We start from the raw sequence: 18473 nt of genomic DNA, 5'->3' as shown, positions 1-18473 counted from the left end.
ATGATCCAGGACGGACTGAAACGTCGTCGTCCCTTCACCTTCTAGTTTGTGGTCTGGTCAATCAACTTTCTAGCCGATTTCGAGTGATTTTTTTTGACGAATCAAAAGTCTAATATTCTCTAGGACTATGACGTGCTTCTACTCACCTGTCGTACGTCTCGATCATCGTCTCGGCTCCTGCTCGTCACCCTGATGGAATTAAGTGGGTGAGTCTCCAAGGCGGAACTGTAAGGGGGACGTTAAGACGTGCTCAGCACTACCAACCATATCCCACAGGGATTATTAAGACAATATATATATATATATATATATATATATATATATATATATATATATATATATATATATATATATATATATATATATATATATGCACGATTTAATCTTTTTTACAATCTGTGGTGTGTGAGAGATGTGTCAGCACATGAGACTTACGACCATACGACCATACAAACATACGACCATACAAACATACGACCATACAAACACACGACCATACAAACATACGACCATACAAACACATGCAATACGATTTGCAAGACGATAATTGCCAGCTTTGCAAACCGCATCACCATCGACTTGAACTGTCTTGTCAAAATCCTTCTTTTGTGACCAATGAGGAAATATATTGACGAGATGTTGCAACTTTAAGGTCACGAAGTTCTTATAGTGAGGTTGGAACTTTAAGATCACTAACTTGAGATATCAGGACTTTAAGGTCATTAACTTAAGATGTCAGAATTTTTAAGGTTACTAACATAAGATGTCCGAAGTTTAAGGCCACTAACTTTACGATGTCAGAAGGTCAATACTAAAGATGTCAGAGCTTTAAGGTCATCAAGTTATAATAAACAAAAGCTACAACACACACACACAAGCTATCATTATGCCCACGAACCGTAGAACACGACCAAGGAACATGAAGAACACACACACACACACACATATATATATACACATATATACGAACTCACACATGGGAGCCGGCGCCGACGAGCGAGGAACGTTCTATCATGACCTTGGTGAGCTTACAGCCGATGGCGGTGTAGGCGAAGCCCATGATGAGAGTGGGCACCGCTAGCACTACCACCAGCATGTAGGTCTCGTAGGCGCGCCAGAGTGCCGCGTTCTCCCAGTTCCTGTGGCACCAGAATGACTCCACCCGCACGCCCACACGGCTGTGGACCTGTGGAGAGAGAGGGTGGGTGGTGGAGTGTGTGTGTGTGAGTGTGTAAAAATGTTGTTGCATGCATACATGCAAAGTTTTTTGAGTGAGAGAGGGCCACTCTAGCTTGAGTGAAAGTGGCCTGTGCTGCATTCAAGCAGCTTAATTAATCAGTCACTCTCTCTCAGTCACTCCAGTCACCAATCACTGACGGTTATACTCCGTCAGAGTGACTGAGTGAGAGTACCACTCGACCACTTGACCAGTTCAAGTGCCACTCACTAGCTCGTATACAATTAGGCACGTACAGCTTTCAACACTCCCCCCCCCCTCTCCCCCATACCCCCATCATGGCTGCCGTTCTGTGTATTTACCTATTTATGTCTGCCGGATTAAAGCTTTAGCTCTTGGATCCCGACATTTCAACCGCTGGTTCTTTAATGTAAAGATTCCCTACCCCTATCTTCATTACATTACATTTGCTTGGGTTAAACTCTAACAACCATTTCTTTGACCATTCCTTTAGGTTGTGCAGGTCTTCCTGAAGCCTCAAGCTGTCCTCCTCTGTCTTAATCCTTAGGTTATGTGTGTGTGTGTGTGTGTGTGTGTGTGTGTGTGTGTGTGTGTGTGTGTGTGTGTGTGTGTGTGTGTGTGTGTGTGTGTGTGTGTGTAATTACCTAAGTGTAGTTACAGGATGAGAGCTACGCTCGTGGTGTCCCGTCTTCCCAGTACTCTTTGTCGTATGACGCTTTGAAACTACTGACGGTTTTAACCTCTACTGTCTCTCTCTCTCTCTCTCTCTCTCTCTCTCTCTCTCTCTCTGTCCCTAGTCACCTGTCACTGCCCTCCTGGGCTCACCTGTCACTCACCTGGATGAAGAGAATAGGCGTGGACAGGAGGACAGACAGAACCCAGACGAGACCCGTCATCCTCTGAGCTTGGTGGACGGTCAGGATGTACTTCGCTCGGAACGGGAACAGGATAGCGTAGTACCTGGAAAACATCAGGATAGCATAGTGCCCGCAACATCAAAACCCGAAGCGTGATATCCACATTACCAGCCGGCAACATTAAACTGTTGTGTCTAGCACTGCTCTAGCTCCTAATGTACAGGGGATGAGATCAGAGACACTGAAGGCTCTCTTCTACTTCTCCTCCTCCCACCTCCCCCCCCCCAGCTCTTAATATAGACAGGTGCCACTAGTGACACAAGGGTCTGGATAGGAGAGGCATGTGTCTAAGGCACCCCCCCCCCCGACAACAGAGGGGGGTGGGGGGGGGAGCATCCTTCCATCCTCCCGATCAAGTTGAAAATCAACTTTGCAACAACACGATTAGTTGAGAAACGTTGCACAGGGGCAGTTTAAGTGGACTGAGATGGGAAGGTTATTGCAGAAAGATTGAGAGAGAGGGGATTGAGTCATTGTAGGATATGTTGCACGGGTGATGGGTGAGTGTTGTGAGAGGGGGGGGGGTAGAGAGAGGGTAGGAACTATTAGTCCCTCCCTCCCTCTCTCTCTCTCTCCCCCACCACACTCACCTCTCCCCCACACCACTCTCACCTCTCCCCCACACACCACACTCACCCCCCATACCACCCCCACACCCCCCCCCCACCACACTCACCTTTCCCCCACACCACTCTCACCTCTCCCTCACACACCACACTCACCCCCCACACCACCCCCCCCACACCTCTCTCACCTCTCCCCCACACCACTCTCACCTCTCCCCCACACACCACACTCACCTCTCCCCCACACCACTCTCACCTCTCCCCCACACACCACACTCACCTCTCCCCCACACCACTCTCACCTCTCCCCCACACACCACACTCACCCCCCACACCACCCCCACACCCCCCCTACCACTCTCACCTCTCCCCCACACACACGACACTCACCTCTCCATGCTCATGGCAGTGAGGGTCAAGACGGAGCAGATGGCAGACACGTTCTGGAGGTAGTGAATAGCCTTACATAGGAACCATCCCAGGGTCCACGAGTACGCGAACACCTTCGCTGTCTGCAATACACAGAGTATACATCAGTATACATGCTGATAACACCAAGGGAATACATGCTGACACAACACCAAGAGTATACATTACTATACATGCTGATAACAACAAGATAGAGAGAGAGTATAGAAACAGAGAGAGAGAGAGAGAGAGAGAGAGAGAGAGAGAGAGAGAGAGAGAGAGAGAGAGAGAGAGAGAGAGAGAGAGAGAGTGAGAAGATATACATATCTTCTAATAATATACACGTTCTGCGGACACATATACACAGCTGCAGTGTATACATGTATATGAATACAAAAAAAAAATAAGCTACGCACAGAGACCTGTTATTAAAAAAAGAAAAACTAACAAAATCTTGAGCTTTGCAAAATCTAAACAAAAAATTGAAGGCAGAAGACTTTAATTTGTTTGACAGGAAAAAAAAGTTCAACAAGAAATATAAAAAGTTCCATTTTGGAGAGAGATGAGTGGAGCTGAGACGGTAGGGAAGGTGAGGAGACGGTAGGGAAAGTGAGGAGACGGTAGTGAAGGTGAGGAGACGGTAGGGAAGGTTGAGGAGACGGTAGGGAAAGTGAGGAGAAATGAGGAAAGGAGAGAAGTAAACATAAAAAATAATAACGGGTTAACAAAGTCTAACAGAAAATGGAAGAGGGAAAACGAAAGAAAAAGGCAAATAAAGATGCAAAGACATAGAAAGAGAGAGAGAAAGAGAGAGAGAAAGAGAGAGAGAAAGAGAGAGAGAGAGAGAGAGAGAGAGAGAGAGAGAGAGAGAGAGAGAGAGAGAGAGAGAGAGAGAGAGAGAGAGAGAGAGAGAGAGAGAGACAGAGAGAGAGAGACAGAGAGAGACAGAGAGAGAGACAGAGAGAGACAGAGAGAGAGAGAGAGAGAGAGAGAGAGAGAGAGAGAGAGAGAGAGAGAGAGAGAGAGAGAGAGAGAGAGAGAGAGAGAGAGAGAGAGAGAGAGAGAGAGAGAGAGAGAGAGAGAGAGAGAGAGAGAGAGACAGAGAGAGAGAGACAGAGAGAGAGAGACAGAGAGAGAGAGAGAGAGAGAGAGAGAGAGAGAGAGAGAGAGAGAGAGAGAGAGAGAGAGAGAGAGGAACTAAGCACTAAAGATCCCACACCTAGTAAGAACATTTCAATATACATGACCTCACACCTCCTATACAACATCCTCCAGGGACTCAGGAAGTGAGTGCATGAGTGAGTGCGGCAGGATTATGCACTCAGAAGTCCTCTGCACTCACTCACTCACTCACTCACTCCAGGATAACAGGTGCTTGTCGAGTATTCCTGAACGTGGAATTATACACTGAGAAAAGTTACCGTTAAGGGAGATACTTATGTACTTTCCTAGTTGTAGCTACGTGACACAGGCTCTAGCTCCACAGCCCCGCCTCACAGCTATTGTTCCTGGTATATTTACACCTCACAATCCTCTAGTACTCAACCATGTAAGATGATCTTGAATATGTTGAATGGTGATTGCCTTTTTGTCTTAATTTCATTGCATTTATCTTTATATATTTTTTTCAGTTTGATTACTTACTCTTGTGTTTTTTTTCCTGTGTGTGTAGTAGGGTGGGTCGATCCTTGGCTTTAGCAGCTACGTCAGTTTCAAACTTTTTACTCACTTCTGGCCTTGTTAGTGTGTCTGATTGTTTAAATCTGTTATCTGTAGTGTGTGTGTGTGTGTGTGTGTGTGTGTGTGTGTGTGTGTGTGTGTGTGTGTGTGTGTATGTGTGTATGTGTGTATGTGTGTGTGTGTGTGTGTGTGTGTGTGTGTGTGTGTGTGTGTGTGTGTGTGTGTGTGTGTGTGTGTGTGTGTTCCCCTAGTTGTGCTTGCGGGGGTTGAGCTCTGCTCTTTCGGCCCGCCTCTCAACTGTCAATCAATCAACTGTTACTAAGTACTGACAATTTTTTATTTGTTTACCCCCCCCCCCCCTTAGGAAACAGCCGGTAACAGCTGTCTAACTCCCAGGTACCTATTCATTGCTAGGTGTGTGTGTGTAATTACCTAAGTGTAGTTATAGGATGAGAGCTACGCTGGTGGTGTCCCGTCTTCCCAGTACTCTTTGTCACACAACGCTTTGAAACTACAAATAGTTTTGGCCTCCACCACCACCTCACTTTTAACTTGTTCCAACCGTCTACCACTCTCTGTTCGTGTGTATGTGCGGGCGCCCGCGCGTACGTGCACTAAAAATACCCAACCATGAGTTCCAACACTGATGCCAAACACATCTCCATCAGCTTCCTTAGCTGCCAGGGATGCTGCTCTTCCAGGAGATGACACAAGAGGGCTCATCCCCACTCCAGGAACCCCGCCTCTGCATAATTCATCCTCTTCACTCTCACCTTACCCCGCTCTACCAGAATCCCCAGTTCGAATCCCTGACCCTTTCTCTCCAACTCAGGAACGACGCCAGAACTTGCCCCAATTAGCAAATTCGGGATATCTCTCAGTTTTAGAAATTTGAAGTTTTAGAAAACATACCAAAGAGTAGAGGATCTGTGTTATATCTGTGGGGGCTTTCATTATATAATAATGAAATAGTTATTATATCAAGAAAACCCCACAGATAGATAGGTTGAGATAGATAAGGTTTAGTCTCTGAGCTCTTGTATGCTGGATCTCCTTAAAGCAAGGGATCTTTAGAGGTTGACAACACTGCTTAATTACACATCTGTTAGTAATTACCAATTAACACCTGAAGCCTCGTTAGAGGTCAACTAGGACAGAGGCCAACTCTTGGCACTCAGCTTACAAGACCACCATAAAAATTGACGTCCCAACTCTTTCAAAAATAAAACCATGAACAAAAATAAAACCATGAACAAAAATAAAACCATGAACAAAAATAAAACCATGAACAAAAATAAAACCATGGACAAAAATAAAACCATGAACAAAAATAAAACCATGAACAAAAATAAAACCACGAACAAAAATAAAACCATGAACAAAAATAAAACCATGAACAAAAATAAAACCATGGACAAAAATAAAACCATGGACAAAAATAAAACCATGAACAAAAATAAAACCACGGACAAAAATAAAACCATGAACAAAAATAAAACCATGAACAAAAATAAAACCATGAACAAAAATAAAACCATGAACAAAAATAAAACCACGGACAAAAATAAAACCATGAACAAAAATAAAACCATGAACAAAAATAAAACCATGAACAAAAATAAAACCATGAACACAAATAAAACCATGAACAAAAATAAAACCATGGACAAAAATAAAACCACGAACAAAAATAAAACCACGAACAAAAATAAAACCACGAACAAAAATAAAACCATGAACAAAAATAAAACCATGAACAAAAATAAAACCACGAACAAAAATAAAACCACGAACAAAAATAAAACCACGAACAAAAATAAAACCACGAACAAAAATAAAACCACGAACAAAAATAAAACCATGAACAAAAATAAAACCATGAACAAAAATAAAACCATGAACAAAAATAAAACCATGAACAAAAATAAAACCATGAACAAAAATAAAACCACGAACAAAAATAAAACCACGAACAAAAATAAAACCACGAACAAAAATAAAACCATGAACAAAAATAAAACCATGAACAAAAATAAAACCACGAACAAAAATAAAACCATGAACAAAAATAAAACCATGAACAAATGTCAGACTGGACAAATCGGAACTACATCTGTCCACCCAGGGCCAAAACTGTCCCACGGGGAGGTCAGAAGATGTCACAGTGTGTGGTGACATCAGAGAGAAATCGAGGAGACATCCTTCCTCCTCTCCCTATGGAGGCAAGTTAGATAAGATTGGAGGTGACGGGTGAATCCTGTTTAAGACATGTTGTGGGAGAATTTTGCTTTGGTGAGATGAAAGGGAGGGTGTTGATGTGTATATATACATACACATATCCACATGTATTTCCCTCTGCTGTGGGGGGGGGAGGATGACACAGGACTCGGGGGGTCGTAGCCCCCTAAAGGCCCGGGTTCGATTCCAGGCCACGACAGGAACAAATGGGTAGAATTTCATTTGACCTGATGCCTTTGTTCACCTGAGAGCTAATAGGTACCTGGGAGTTAGACAGCTGCTACGGGCTACTTTCTGGGGATGTATGTGTGTGTGTGAGAGAGAAATATATATACAGTACATATATTAGGGGGAAAAATAGATCAGATTCAGATTCAGATGTTTATTCAGGTAAGGTATATACATACAAGTGATGTTACATTAATGGATTGATATATAGATAGAGCTAGTACATACAATGCCTAAAGCCACTATTACGCAATGCGTTTCGGGCAAGATCGGTTACAAAGGTGGGGTCCAAGAGCTAATAGATACAGGCACAGATAGTAAATGCACACACACACACTAGGAATGTGTGATATGGAATTAGGAATTATGGAATGCATTAGGCAGAGATGTGTGAGAGAGAGAGAGAGAGAGAGAGAGAGAGAGAGAGAGAGAGAGAGAGAGAGAGAGAGAGAGAGAGAGAGAGAGAGAGAGAGAGAGAGAGAGACAGAGACAATAATAGAATGGGAGAGACACAGGACAAGGAATATGAAGAAAATGGTCCAAGGATAGACGGAAGAGAAGGATAGAGGGAGAAAGGAAGACCAAACACAGACGAAGAAAGGACTAGGAAACGTAAGAAGGATAGACTGACCCCCAGAGAGACACCCGAGGCTAGTACACTAAATATTAACTTAGACAAAAGTAGTGTAAATCTTTACATCCCCCTAAATAACTGTTTCTCAACCGCCCTAATGACTGTAAAATGTTAACCTAGAGATTAACCCTGAACTTATAATTATCATGTCATCGGCAGGGCTCACCTGAGGCCACACATTCTAATTAGGATTTTTGTTTTCATACATTTTTTTCACTGCTACCAGTATTGGTATTGCATACACACACGCGCACACACACACACACACACACACACACACACACACACACACACACACACACATACACACACACACACACACACACACAAACACACACACACACACGAGTAGTGGGAAAATGGAATGCACTTCAGGAACAGGTTGTGGAAGCAAATACTATTCATAATGTTAAAACCAGGTATGATAGGGAAATGGGACAGGAGTCATTGCTGTAAACAACCGATGCTCGAAAGGCGGGATCCAAGAGTCAATGCTCGATCCTGCAGACACAACTAGGTGAGTACACACACACACACACGTCACACCTGTTGATTGACGGTTGAGAGGCGGGACCAAAGAGCCAGAGCTCAACCCCCGCAAGCACAACTAGATGAGTACAGCTAAGTGAGTACACACACTCACCCGTCATCACACAGCGCTCCTCACACCTCTTAGCCAGTATTTGTTCATTATATAACTCACTCTCATACAAATATGGAGGTGCTCTCGGCCGCTCGGAATATCAATGTTGAATAATACACACAGACATTGACCTGAAAATGTATGAGGCTGGAGATACATAGAGACCTGAAAATATGTATTGGAAATCCTCCTGGAAATGTATGAAGACCAACACAAATTAATAAAAATGACAAATGGATATTACGAGATTAAACAGTGTCCCTTATACGAGTGTGTACTGTATACGCGGAGCGACTGTAGTGGCTCTTGGTATATGGGACACCTTGCTTCATGTACCCTCAGTGGCTCCTCGTATATGGGACACCTTCCCCTCCTGTACCCCAGTGGGTCCTGATATATGGTACACCTCCTCTTGTCGACTGTTTTAAATTACGTCCTCTTATCAGCGTCCACTGTATATTGGACATCATTATTTGGTGTAGTTTGCAATTACGTACGTTAATTACCAATTAACGCAACGAATATCTAAATACTGGAATGTAATTGTGATATTATACACAAGTTAGTTTATATATATATATTATTTATTTATATATATATTTATTTAATATATATAGTTTATATATAGTATAGTTAAATTATAACACGTTATGAAAATGTGTGAAATTGTGTTTCACTAATGGGAGCCTGGTAGAGCCGGCTCACTAAATGATACCGGGCTGAATCATCCACCAAATGCTCAACGCGAGTCACAATAACGCGATGAATCAATGAATAAATATTAAGGCTGTATGACGGAATCGAACCGGTGACCCATGAACGCTTCAAGGGTCGTAAGATACGTAGATAAGTGGTCCAGTGACGCACTGACGCACGCACTGACGCAAACATAAGATACGCAGGTAAGTGGTCCAGTGACGCACTGACACAAACATAAGATACGCAGGTAAGTGGTCCAGTGACGCAAGCATAATATACGCAGGTAAGTGGTCCACTGACGCAAGCATAATATACGCAGGTAAGTGGTCCACTGACGCAAGCACTGACGCAAGGATAAGATACGCAGGTAAGTGGTCCACTGACGCAAGCACTGACGCAAGGATAAGATACGCAAGTAACTGGTCCACTGACGCAAGCATAAGATACGGAGGTAAGTGGTCCTCTGACGCAAGCATAAGATACGTAGGTAACTGGTCCAGTGACGCAAGCAATGATACGCAGGTGAGTGGTCCAGTGACGCAGGCAATGATACGCAGGTAAGTGGTCCACTGACGCAGGCATAAGATACGCAGGTAACTGTTCCACTGACGCAAGCAATGATACGCAGGTAACTGTTCCACTGACGCAAGCGAACTCTAACTGATAACGCTAGTCTCCGGACGCACGCGCTGATAAACACGCGAATTCATCCACGAACGTACGTGTGGGTGTGTGTGTGTGTGTGTGTGTGTGTGTGTGTGTGTGTGTGTGTGTGTGTGTGTGTGTGTGTGTGTGTGTGTGTGTGTGTGTGTGTATGTGTGTGTGTGTGTGTGTGTGTGTGTGTGTGTGTGTGTGTGTGTGTGTGTGTGTGTGTGTGTGTGTGTGTGTGTGTGTGTGTGTAAAACACTATAAATGTGCTTTAATTTATTATTTCTCACAACGACAGTCGATTACAAATGAAATTGAAGACGCCAAACAGTCGCCTCTTAGCAATTAAGAAGTCACACCTCTAGGGAGTGTTAATTGCAACACATCAGGTCGTGTGAAGTGACCTTACTTTCTACTAAGCTGGTAATTGCAGATAGTTGACTGTGTCCATCAAACAAGCCGCTGTCTACGGTTTTAGAGAGCCTGAGACTTAATCTTAATTGGTAGGCGGAACTTAATTACTGGTTCCCCCCCCATAAATACCTATGGAACTGTACGTTTGGATTGAGGATTGAGGAGGACAGCGAGCAGTAGAGATAGATGATTGAGAGTCCAGCAGCCAGGCTGTGGGTCTGGGACTGTCAACCGTAGCCCCCCCCCACCCCCGCCGCCCTTACACTCTATCAAACTTAAGCTCAAAGAACTTGATGAGTCAACTTGTAAGGTGATGTATTTTGTGTTTTCCAACTTAAGATGATGTGTGATTTTCAGGGGCAGGCAGGCGTAGTATTTTTAATTTATTATGTGGTGACTGACATTGTATATTACTGTTGATATTTGACATCAACTGTGACCTTACTTTGCTTTACTGACATCCCCTGATGTCAAATATCAACTGTTATGCCTGAATTATGATGTCCGTATGAGTGAAGATCTAATAGAATATATACAATTGATTAACTTATTTTTGTAAATTGTCTAATTCGGATCTCTACATCTTATGATATTTTGAAACCTAGATTGGCTAGGTTTCAAACCTCTAGGTTATCTTTTTCTTTTGAGATATATACAAGAGTTGTTACATGGTTGTAGAGCCACTAGTACGCGTAGCGTTTCGGGCAGGTCCCTGGAATACGATCCCCTGCCGCGAAGAATCGTTTTTTCATCCAAGTACACATTTTACTGTTGAGTTAAACAGAGGCTACAGTTAAGGATTTGCGTCCAGTAAATCCTCCCCGGCCAGGATACGAACCCATGATAAAGCGCTCGCGGAACGCCAGGCGAGTGTCTTACCACTACACCACGGAGACTGGTGCGGAGTCTTAGCTTACTGGCTTAAGAGATTTTGGCTTAAAGATTCTCACATACACGAATACATGATTCCAGTTGATACATGAATTCAGTTTGATAATATTGTTGTACAGACAAGTTCCATTCCTTGTGTTGTATATGCTTTACCAGAATGGATGGTGACAGCAACTTTCATCTTTAACCTTTTCTACTTCTACATTCTCTACTTTCTACTCTTCTACCCTTTCAACTACTCTACTATTTTCTACTTTCCTCATTGATCTCATTCTCTCCCTCACATCCTGACTTTCTCTTTCCCCTGATCATAACCCTCACACCTCCCTTCATGAGGGAGAGAGAGAGAGAGAGAGAGAGAGAGAGAGAGAGAGAGAGAGAGAGAGAGAGAGAGAGAGAGAGAGAGAGAGAGAGAGAGAGAGAGAGAGAGAGAAAGAGAGAGAGAGAGAGACCCCTTTACGCGGTATCCTATCTATATTACACACACTTACTAATCCTTTCCAATCCTTGCCCCAAGTCTACCTAAGATTCTCAAACACATCCCAAGATTTATCAATGCTTGCTCATACCTTTACAAAAATCCTAAGACTTATCAAGGGTTATATTAAGACTTTCTAAGACTCCTCAGTGCCCCCTTCACACTGAAGACCTTCTAAATATTCTCAATGTAATATTGAATTTATACAACAGGAGTCAATAACATAAAAATCTATGTTAAAACATGCGGTTATCTTGAGGTTATCTTGAGGTTATCTTGAGATGATTTCGGGGCTTTAGTGTCCCCGCGGCCCGGTCCTCGACCAGGCCTCCACCCCCAGGAAGCAGCCCGTGACAGCTGACTAACTCCCAGGTACCTATTTACTGCTAGGTAACAGGGGCATTTAGGGTGAAAGAAACTTTGCCCATTTGTTTCTGCCTCGTGCGGGAATCGAACCCGCGCCACAGAATTACGAGTCCTGCGCGCTATCCACCAGGCTACGAGGCCCGAGCGGTCATCACTAATAACACACACACTTCTCATTACAGTTGAGAGGCGGGACCAAAGAGCCAAAGCTCAACCCCCGCAAGCACAAATAGATGTGTACAAATAGGTAAGTACACATAGGCTATACAATGACCATTTATTGTTCACTGTTATACATTTGTATTGAAGGCAGCCGAACAATGCCTCTTTTATAATATTTTTTTATAAATTAGAAAAACAATAATAGCAAAATTTTCAATTTTAAATTACTCTGGAAAAAGGATGGAGGTTTTTGGAATGAATGTAGCCAATGTGTGTTGAAAGTATTTGTTTGTATAATATACTGAACATATCATAGAACATTTTCTCTTGAAATGACGGCTGCTGGCAACCCATTGGTGGAGAACAAATTAAAAATATCATATGAACATATCAACATATCAAAATTAAAACGTTATGCAGATGTTATTATGTGCGTTTACGCCAACGAGAGAGAGAGAGAGAGAGAGAGAGAGAGAGAGAGAGAGAGAGAGAGAGAGAGAGAGAGAGAGAGAGAGAGAGAGAGAGAGAGAGAGAGAGAGATGGTGGGACGCAACTATTATTGCATTACATATCATGAACACTTGTCAGAGTACAGCAATGTCTCCTTATCAACATGTCACCCGGACCCGCGAGCCCATACACTCTCCCGGGTGCTGTATATTCTCTTCTCCGAAGCTTAGGGTCCCCCACTAACACAACCGGAAGACGTACCCTTCATTATATACAATATATACATATATACAATATATATACCTAGCCTCAGCCGCCTGCCTCCATCCTAGAACCGCAAGTCACACAGAATCTTCTTTTTATAGATATCGATACTAGATAGGGGTACCCGGCGGTTCCCGGGACGACCCGATGTTCGTGGACCACCTATGGGTGTATTAATGAGGACCCTTAGCCTCAGAGAAGAGATTAAAAGGCATTCGAGGGAGCATTTTAGGCATTGCTCGAGCGGAAACAACCCGTGACTCGACCCTACCGTGAACTAAATTTCCCCCACACGAGATACCATCAGGAAAGAATCAGAAACTAATTAAGCGGATTCGAACCCTTAAAACCTCCCTGAATAATGAGGCTTCAGCAATCCCCCAGTTACCGGTACACGGCTCACATTAATAGGCACAACTGGCGAGACAGGAGATGTTGTTGTTGTTATAGATTCAGCTACTCGGAACAAGTTCCAAGTAGCACGGGCTATGGTGAGCCCGTAGCTTACCTGGCACAGGAGCGGGGCAAGTAGCACGGGCTATGGTTTACCCGTAGTGGACTTACCTGGCACAGGAGCGGGGCAAGTAGCACGGGCAATGGTGAGCCCGTAACTTACCTGGCACAGGAGCGAGGCAAGTAGCACGGGCTATGGTGAGCCCGTAGTGAACTTACTTGGCACAGGAGCGGGGCAAGTAGCAGCGGCCGAGCGGACAGCACGCTGTACTTGTGATTCTGTGGTCCCGGGTTCGATCCCAGGCGCCGGCGAGAAACAATGGTCAGAGTTTCTTTCACCCTATGCCCCCTGTTACCTAGCAGTAAAATAGGTACCTGGGTGTTAGTCAGCTGTCACGGGCTGCTTCCTGGGGGTGGAGGCCTGGTCAAGGACCGGGCCGCGGGGACACTAAAGCCCCGAAATCATCTCAAGATAACCTCAAGATAACCTACCCTGTATATTCACACAAATACACGGGGATGAATTTAGAGCAGTTGTAAAAATCTGTGACTAACAAGGAATATATATATATATATATATATATATATATATATATATATATATATATATATATATATATATATATATATATATATATATATATATATAACTAACATATTGTCCAGGGGACCATTCTGGCTTGTTCGCATATATATATATATATATATATATATATATATATATATATATATATACGATAAACATTGCGTAAGGAAATAACATTTAACAATTTAACATCCAAAGAATCACAAAATTTTAACCCCTGATCACACACGCTTTTTTTTAACCCCCGCAGCTCACGGTACGGGGAACTAACATCAACAGGATCCAAACAGGATTTAAACTGCTCGTCAACAAGCCACCTGTGACAGTAGTTAATCAAATCCATTAACTAATTATAATGTTATTTCTACCAAAGCAACAATGGCCTGGGATGAACGAAGACTTACACATTATACCCCAAAAAAACTAAAAGCTATTTCCTGGTCGAGTAATTTTTTCCCCTTTTGGACAAAGGGGAATTATGCGTTTGAAAGTAATTAATTTAAGTGCTAACATGAGGCAGGGCAGCTAGTGTAGGTGTAATTATAATTAAGAATTTTACAACAATCTTAGAAGATATCTTTCTAGGAATAGTTTAATGTTAGACAGCCCTGAGACAGTTAGACAGTTATTTAACGTAATAGTGATATATCTAATTAGGCTTCATTCAATTACAGTATATTTCTACCCATATACAATCTGCTGCATGGGTAACTGCTTCTACAGGTGAGGCAAAGGGTATCTGCTCCTTCAGGTAAAGCAAAGGGTAACTGCTCCTACAGGTGAGGCAAAGGGTAACTGCTTCTACAGGTGAAGCTGCATGGGTAACTGCTCCTACAGGTGAGGCAAAGGGTAACTGCTCCTACAGGTAAAGCAAAGGGTAACTGCTCCTACAGGTGAGGCAAAGGGTAACTGCTCCTACAGGTGAAGCAAAGGGTAACTGCTTCTACAGGTGAGGCAAAGGGTATCTGCTCCTACAAGGTAAAGCAAAGGGTAACTGCTCCTACAGGTGAGGCAAAGGGTAACTGCTCCTACAGGTGAAGCAAAGGGTAACTGCTCCTACAGGTGAGGCAAAGGGTAACTGCTCCTACAGGTAAAGCAAAGGGTAACTGCTCCTACAGGTAAAGCAAAGGGTAACTGCTCCTTCAGGTAAAGCAAAGGGTAACTGCTCCTACAGGTGAGGCAAAGGGTAACTGCTCCTACAGGTGAGGCAAAGGGTAACTGCTCCTACAGGTAAAGCAAAGGGTAACTGCTCCTACAGGTAAAGCAAAGGGTAACTGCTCCTACAGGTAAAGCAAAGGGTAACTGCTCCTACAGGTGAGGCAAAGCGTAACTCCTCCAACAGGTGAAACCTACAAGGAATAGCACAATACATCACCAGAACACACACACACATACAAGCAGGACATGAGGTCACATCAAAGACTCACTACACCAGCTGAGGCTTCAATTGCCTGGACCCACACGCAAAGGGGACAGAGCACAAAGGCAGAAGGAGAAAATGAGAAAGTAGTGAACGAGGAAAATCACAACTGCAAGACATGAAGAAAGGAATATGTGAGAAGCAGCAGGACACAGAAAACCAGAGGAGACATGATTGCAGCGTGTAAGATACTGAGCATATAAGCACTCTGATACAAGTGGAATGATATGGAAGCAGATGTGGTAGAAGCCACTTCCAATAACAGCTTTAAGAAAAATATCCTGTGTTTGATCATTTCCCATCTAGCTTGCTTTGTCTCAATGACTCGCGTGCAAAGTTAATCAAAATAATGACTGATACATTGGCTTAAATTCCGACATATAAAATACACATTTGAGACCAGTTAATTAACTCCCCCTCCTCTGACCAGCAACAACAGTGTGTTCATCTAATTGTTAAAAAATGCAACGCTAGATTAGCATATGGGGATAGTGGGGGATGTATGGTGCAGGAGTTGTGGTGAGTGCATGGTGTGTGTGGGTGAGTAGCTTACCTGGTTGATACCTGGTTGATACCTGGTTGATACCTGGTTGATGCCTGGTTGATGCCTGGTTGATGCCTGGTTGATGCCTGGTTGATGCATGGTTGATGCCTGGTTGATGCCTGGTTTATGCCTGGTTGATACCTGGTTGATGGGGTTTTGGGAGTACTGCTTCAACGGCCCGAGGCCAGGCTCGACTGGTGAGAGTTTGGTCCACTAGGCTGTTGCTTGGAGCGGCCATATACACCATACCATGGTGTAGTAGCTGTGTGCTACTGTGCTCATGGTAGGTGTATTTACTATTTGTGTCTGCAGAGCTATTAGCTCTTGGACCCCACCTTTCTAACCAATCTATTTTTCATTTATTATAATACTACATATGTTTCTCACACACAAGCTGTCTGTAGCAGCCGTTTGACTCCCAGGTATCTATTTCCTGCTAGGTAAACAGGTGCATCAGAGTGAAAGAAACTCTGTCCATTTGTTTCTGCCTCTGCCGGGAATTGAACCCGGGTCATTAGGGCTATGACCCCCGAGCGCTGTCCACTCAGCCGCGAGGCCCCCCCTGTATATGTGTGTGTGTGTGTACTCACCTAATTGTGCTTGCGGGGGTTGAGCTCTGGCTCTTTGGTCCCGCCTCTCAACTGTCAATCAACTGGTGTACAGGTTCCTGAGCCTACTGGGCTCTTCACTTGAAACTGTGTATGGAGTCAGCCTCCACCACATCACTTTCTAACGCATTCCACCTGTTAACTACTCTGACACTGAAAAAGTTCTTTCTAGCGTCCCAGTGGTTCATCTGGGTACTCAGTCTCCACCTGTGTCCCCTTGTTCGCGTCCCTCGTGTGTTAAACAGTCAATCTTTATCTACCCTGTCGATTCCATTCCTATTTAAACTTGTCAATGTGTGTGTGTGTGTGTGTGTGTGTGTGTGTGCCTCATCTCTCACCTCAGGGTCTCCATCAGGTCCTCCCCCCCCCCCCCCCCAAGACCAGTGTCAGAGCGAGCCATCATCATTAGCATATATTAGGCAACTCCCCTCCCCCCCTCCCCTACCCGTGGTACCAGTCCTATAGTGTTGGGGCGGATGGAAGTGCTCCTCTGATCCAAAGGTACGTCAGGAGTGGCGTGCGAATGCTCCCTTCACGTAAACATTAGAGGCAAAGTGTTAAAATCTGCCGGTTATTTGCCTCTTTGGGCCTCCTCGTGAGGTCATATGATTCTTCTGTGCCATAGAGATTCCTGTCCTTTCTTTTATTTCCCCTATTGGCTACCAAGGAACATCTGCTAAGTGTCAAAACGTGATTGACGTCTCCTGCTGGGTGACAAGCAGAGATCATGATATATTTTTTGTTCTTTACGTGTCACTAGATACGTCGTAATGTCATCGCGATAGTTAGTGTGAATAGGTTCTCGTTATGCCTTCCCTCTCCTCCTCCTCCTGCCCGCGTTCAGGTGGTGGCGGAAAGGTCAGAGAGTCGTGTAATTGGCTCACGGAATGAACTGAACCAATTATGCACAGATTTATATACTGAGTTTCAATCTGCTCTTTCACCTGTACATTTGTTTCCTTTACATCTCTCTCTCTCTCTCTCTCTCTCTCTCTCTCTCTCTCTCTCTCTCTCTCTCTCTCTCTCTCTCTCTCTCTCTCTCTCTCTATCCTACCTTTCATTTACCTATTTCCATTTTTTACGGCTTTTCGTCACACCATTCTCTTTCATTCTTCTTGAAAACGTTTCATACCCTTTCATTCTATATAGTTTTATCTCCTAGTTCGTTCTCACCTCCCGCTCTTCTTTCTCTGTTTAAGTTAAGAACAGCCTTTAGGAATAATCGTCCCTTAAGTTAATTATCCCTTAAGGAATCTTAGTCTCATACCACTAGTTGCTAGTTAGTGAATCTCGTCTCCTGCTTATGTGGAGTCTGAGAGTTAATGTAAAGTAGATGTGGTAGAGTATTGCATTGTACTTGGGGGGTTTAGTGTTTAAATAAATAGTGTAAGTTTGTAACTGGAGTTTATCATCTCCCCCCCCCTCCCTCCCTCCGTCTGTGATTTGGGTTAGGCGATCTACTTCTAGACCGCAGACTATTTCTATATCTAATTTCGGGAAACTAGCTCCCTGGGGGCCAGGCCTAGCCTATCTCCTATACGTGGTACTCCTCACTACTTTGGTTGTATATTAATAAGCATTATACCTCTAACCGTTATAACCCCCGCATTATAACAAGTGGGGGCCTGTCGGGGAGTTGAACCCCGGGACCCCTCACAATAATAATTAACCTAAGGGTCCCTACATCCTGTATGTAAACAATTATATATTCAGATCTTCATACAATCCTGGCTCCTACATGCCACATACCGAGGTAAATAATAGTACTAGATCACATGATAAGGTTGAGAAGGAATGGGAGTATCCTCACCTTAAGTGACAATGAGGTGTGTGTGTGTGAAGATCTCACTGAAAGTGACAATGAAGTGTGTGTGAGGACCTCAATAGGAGTTTCCAAGTCCTTCAAAGCGAAACCAGCGTGGAGACCGAGTGCAAGAGACAAGCGGCCATACGCAACAACAGACAATATATATTAGTC

The 18473-nt window shown here is 43.8% G+C and overlaps 1 protein-coding gene across 2 annotated transcripts in view; it reads right to left on the bottom strand.

Moving 5' to 3' along the window:
* Positions 1-18473, bottom strand: part of LOC123758468 (QRFP-like peptide receptor) — a 62417-nt gene that overhangs the window by 4777 nt on the left and 39167 nt on the right. Inside the window, exons 4-7 of one of the 2 annotated variants that reach the window (XM_069322570.1) lie at positions 3072-3193; positions 2035-2158; positions 975-1186; positions 147-225 (exon numbers count right to left, since the gene is read on the bottom strand). In XM_069322570.1, coding sequence (XP_069178671.1) covers positions 147-225; positions 975-1186; positions 2035-2158; positions 3072-3193 — 537 coding nt within the window. The remainder of the gene's footprint in view (positions 1-146; positions 226-974; positions 1187-2034; positions 2159-3071; positions 3194-18473) is intronic. The other variant, XM_069322572.1, reaches the window with a different exon arrangement.

Source organism: Procambarus clarkii, chromosome 11 (assembly GCF_040958095.1).
Source record: "Procambarus clarkii isolate CNS0578487 chromosome 11, FALCON_Pclarkii_2.0, whole genome shotgun sequence".
Taxonomy (NCBI): Eukaryota; Metazoa; Arthropoda; class Malacostraca; order Decapoda; family Cambaridae; genus Procambarus; species Procambarus clarkii.
The sequence above is the reverse complement of the archived record's forward strand: the minus strand, read 5'-3'. Positions and strand labels throughout refer to the sequence as shown.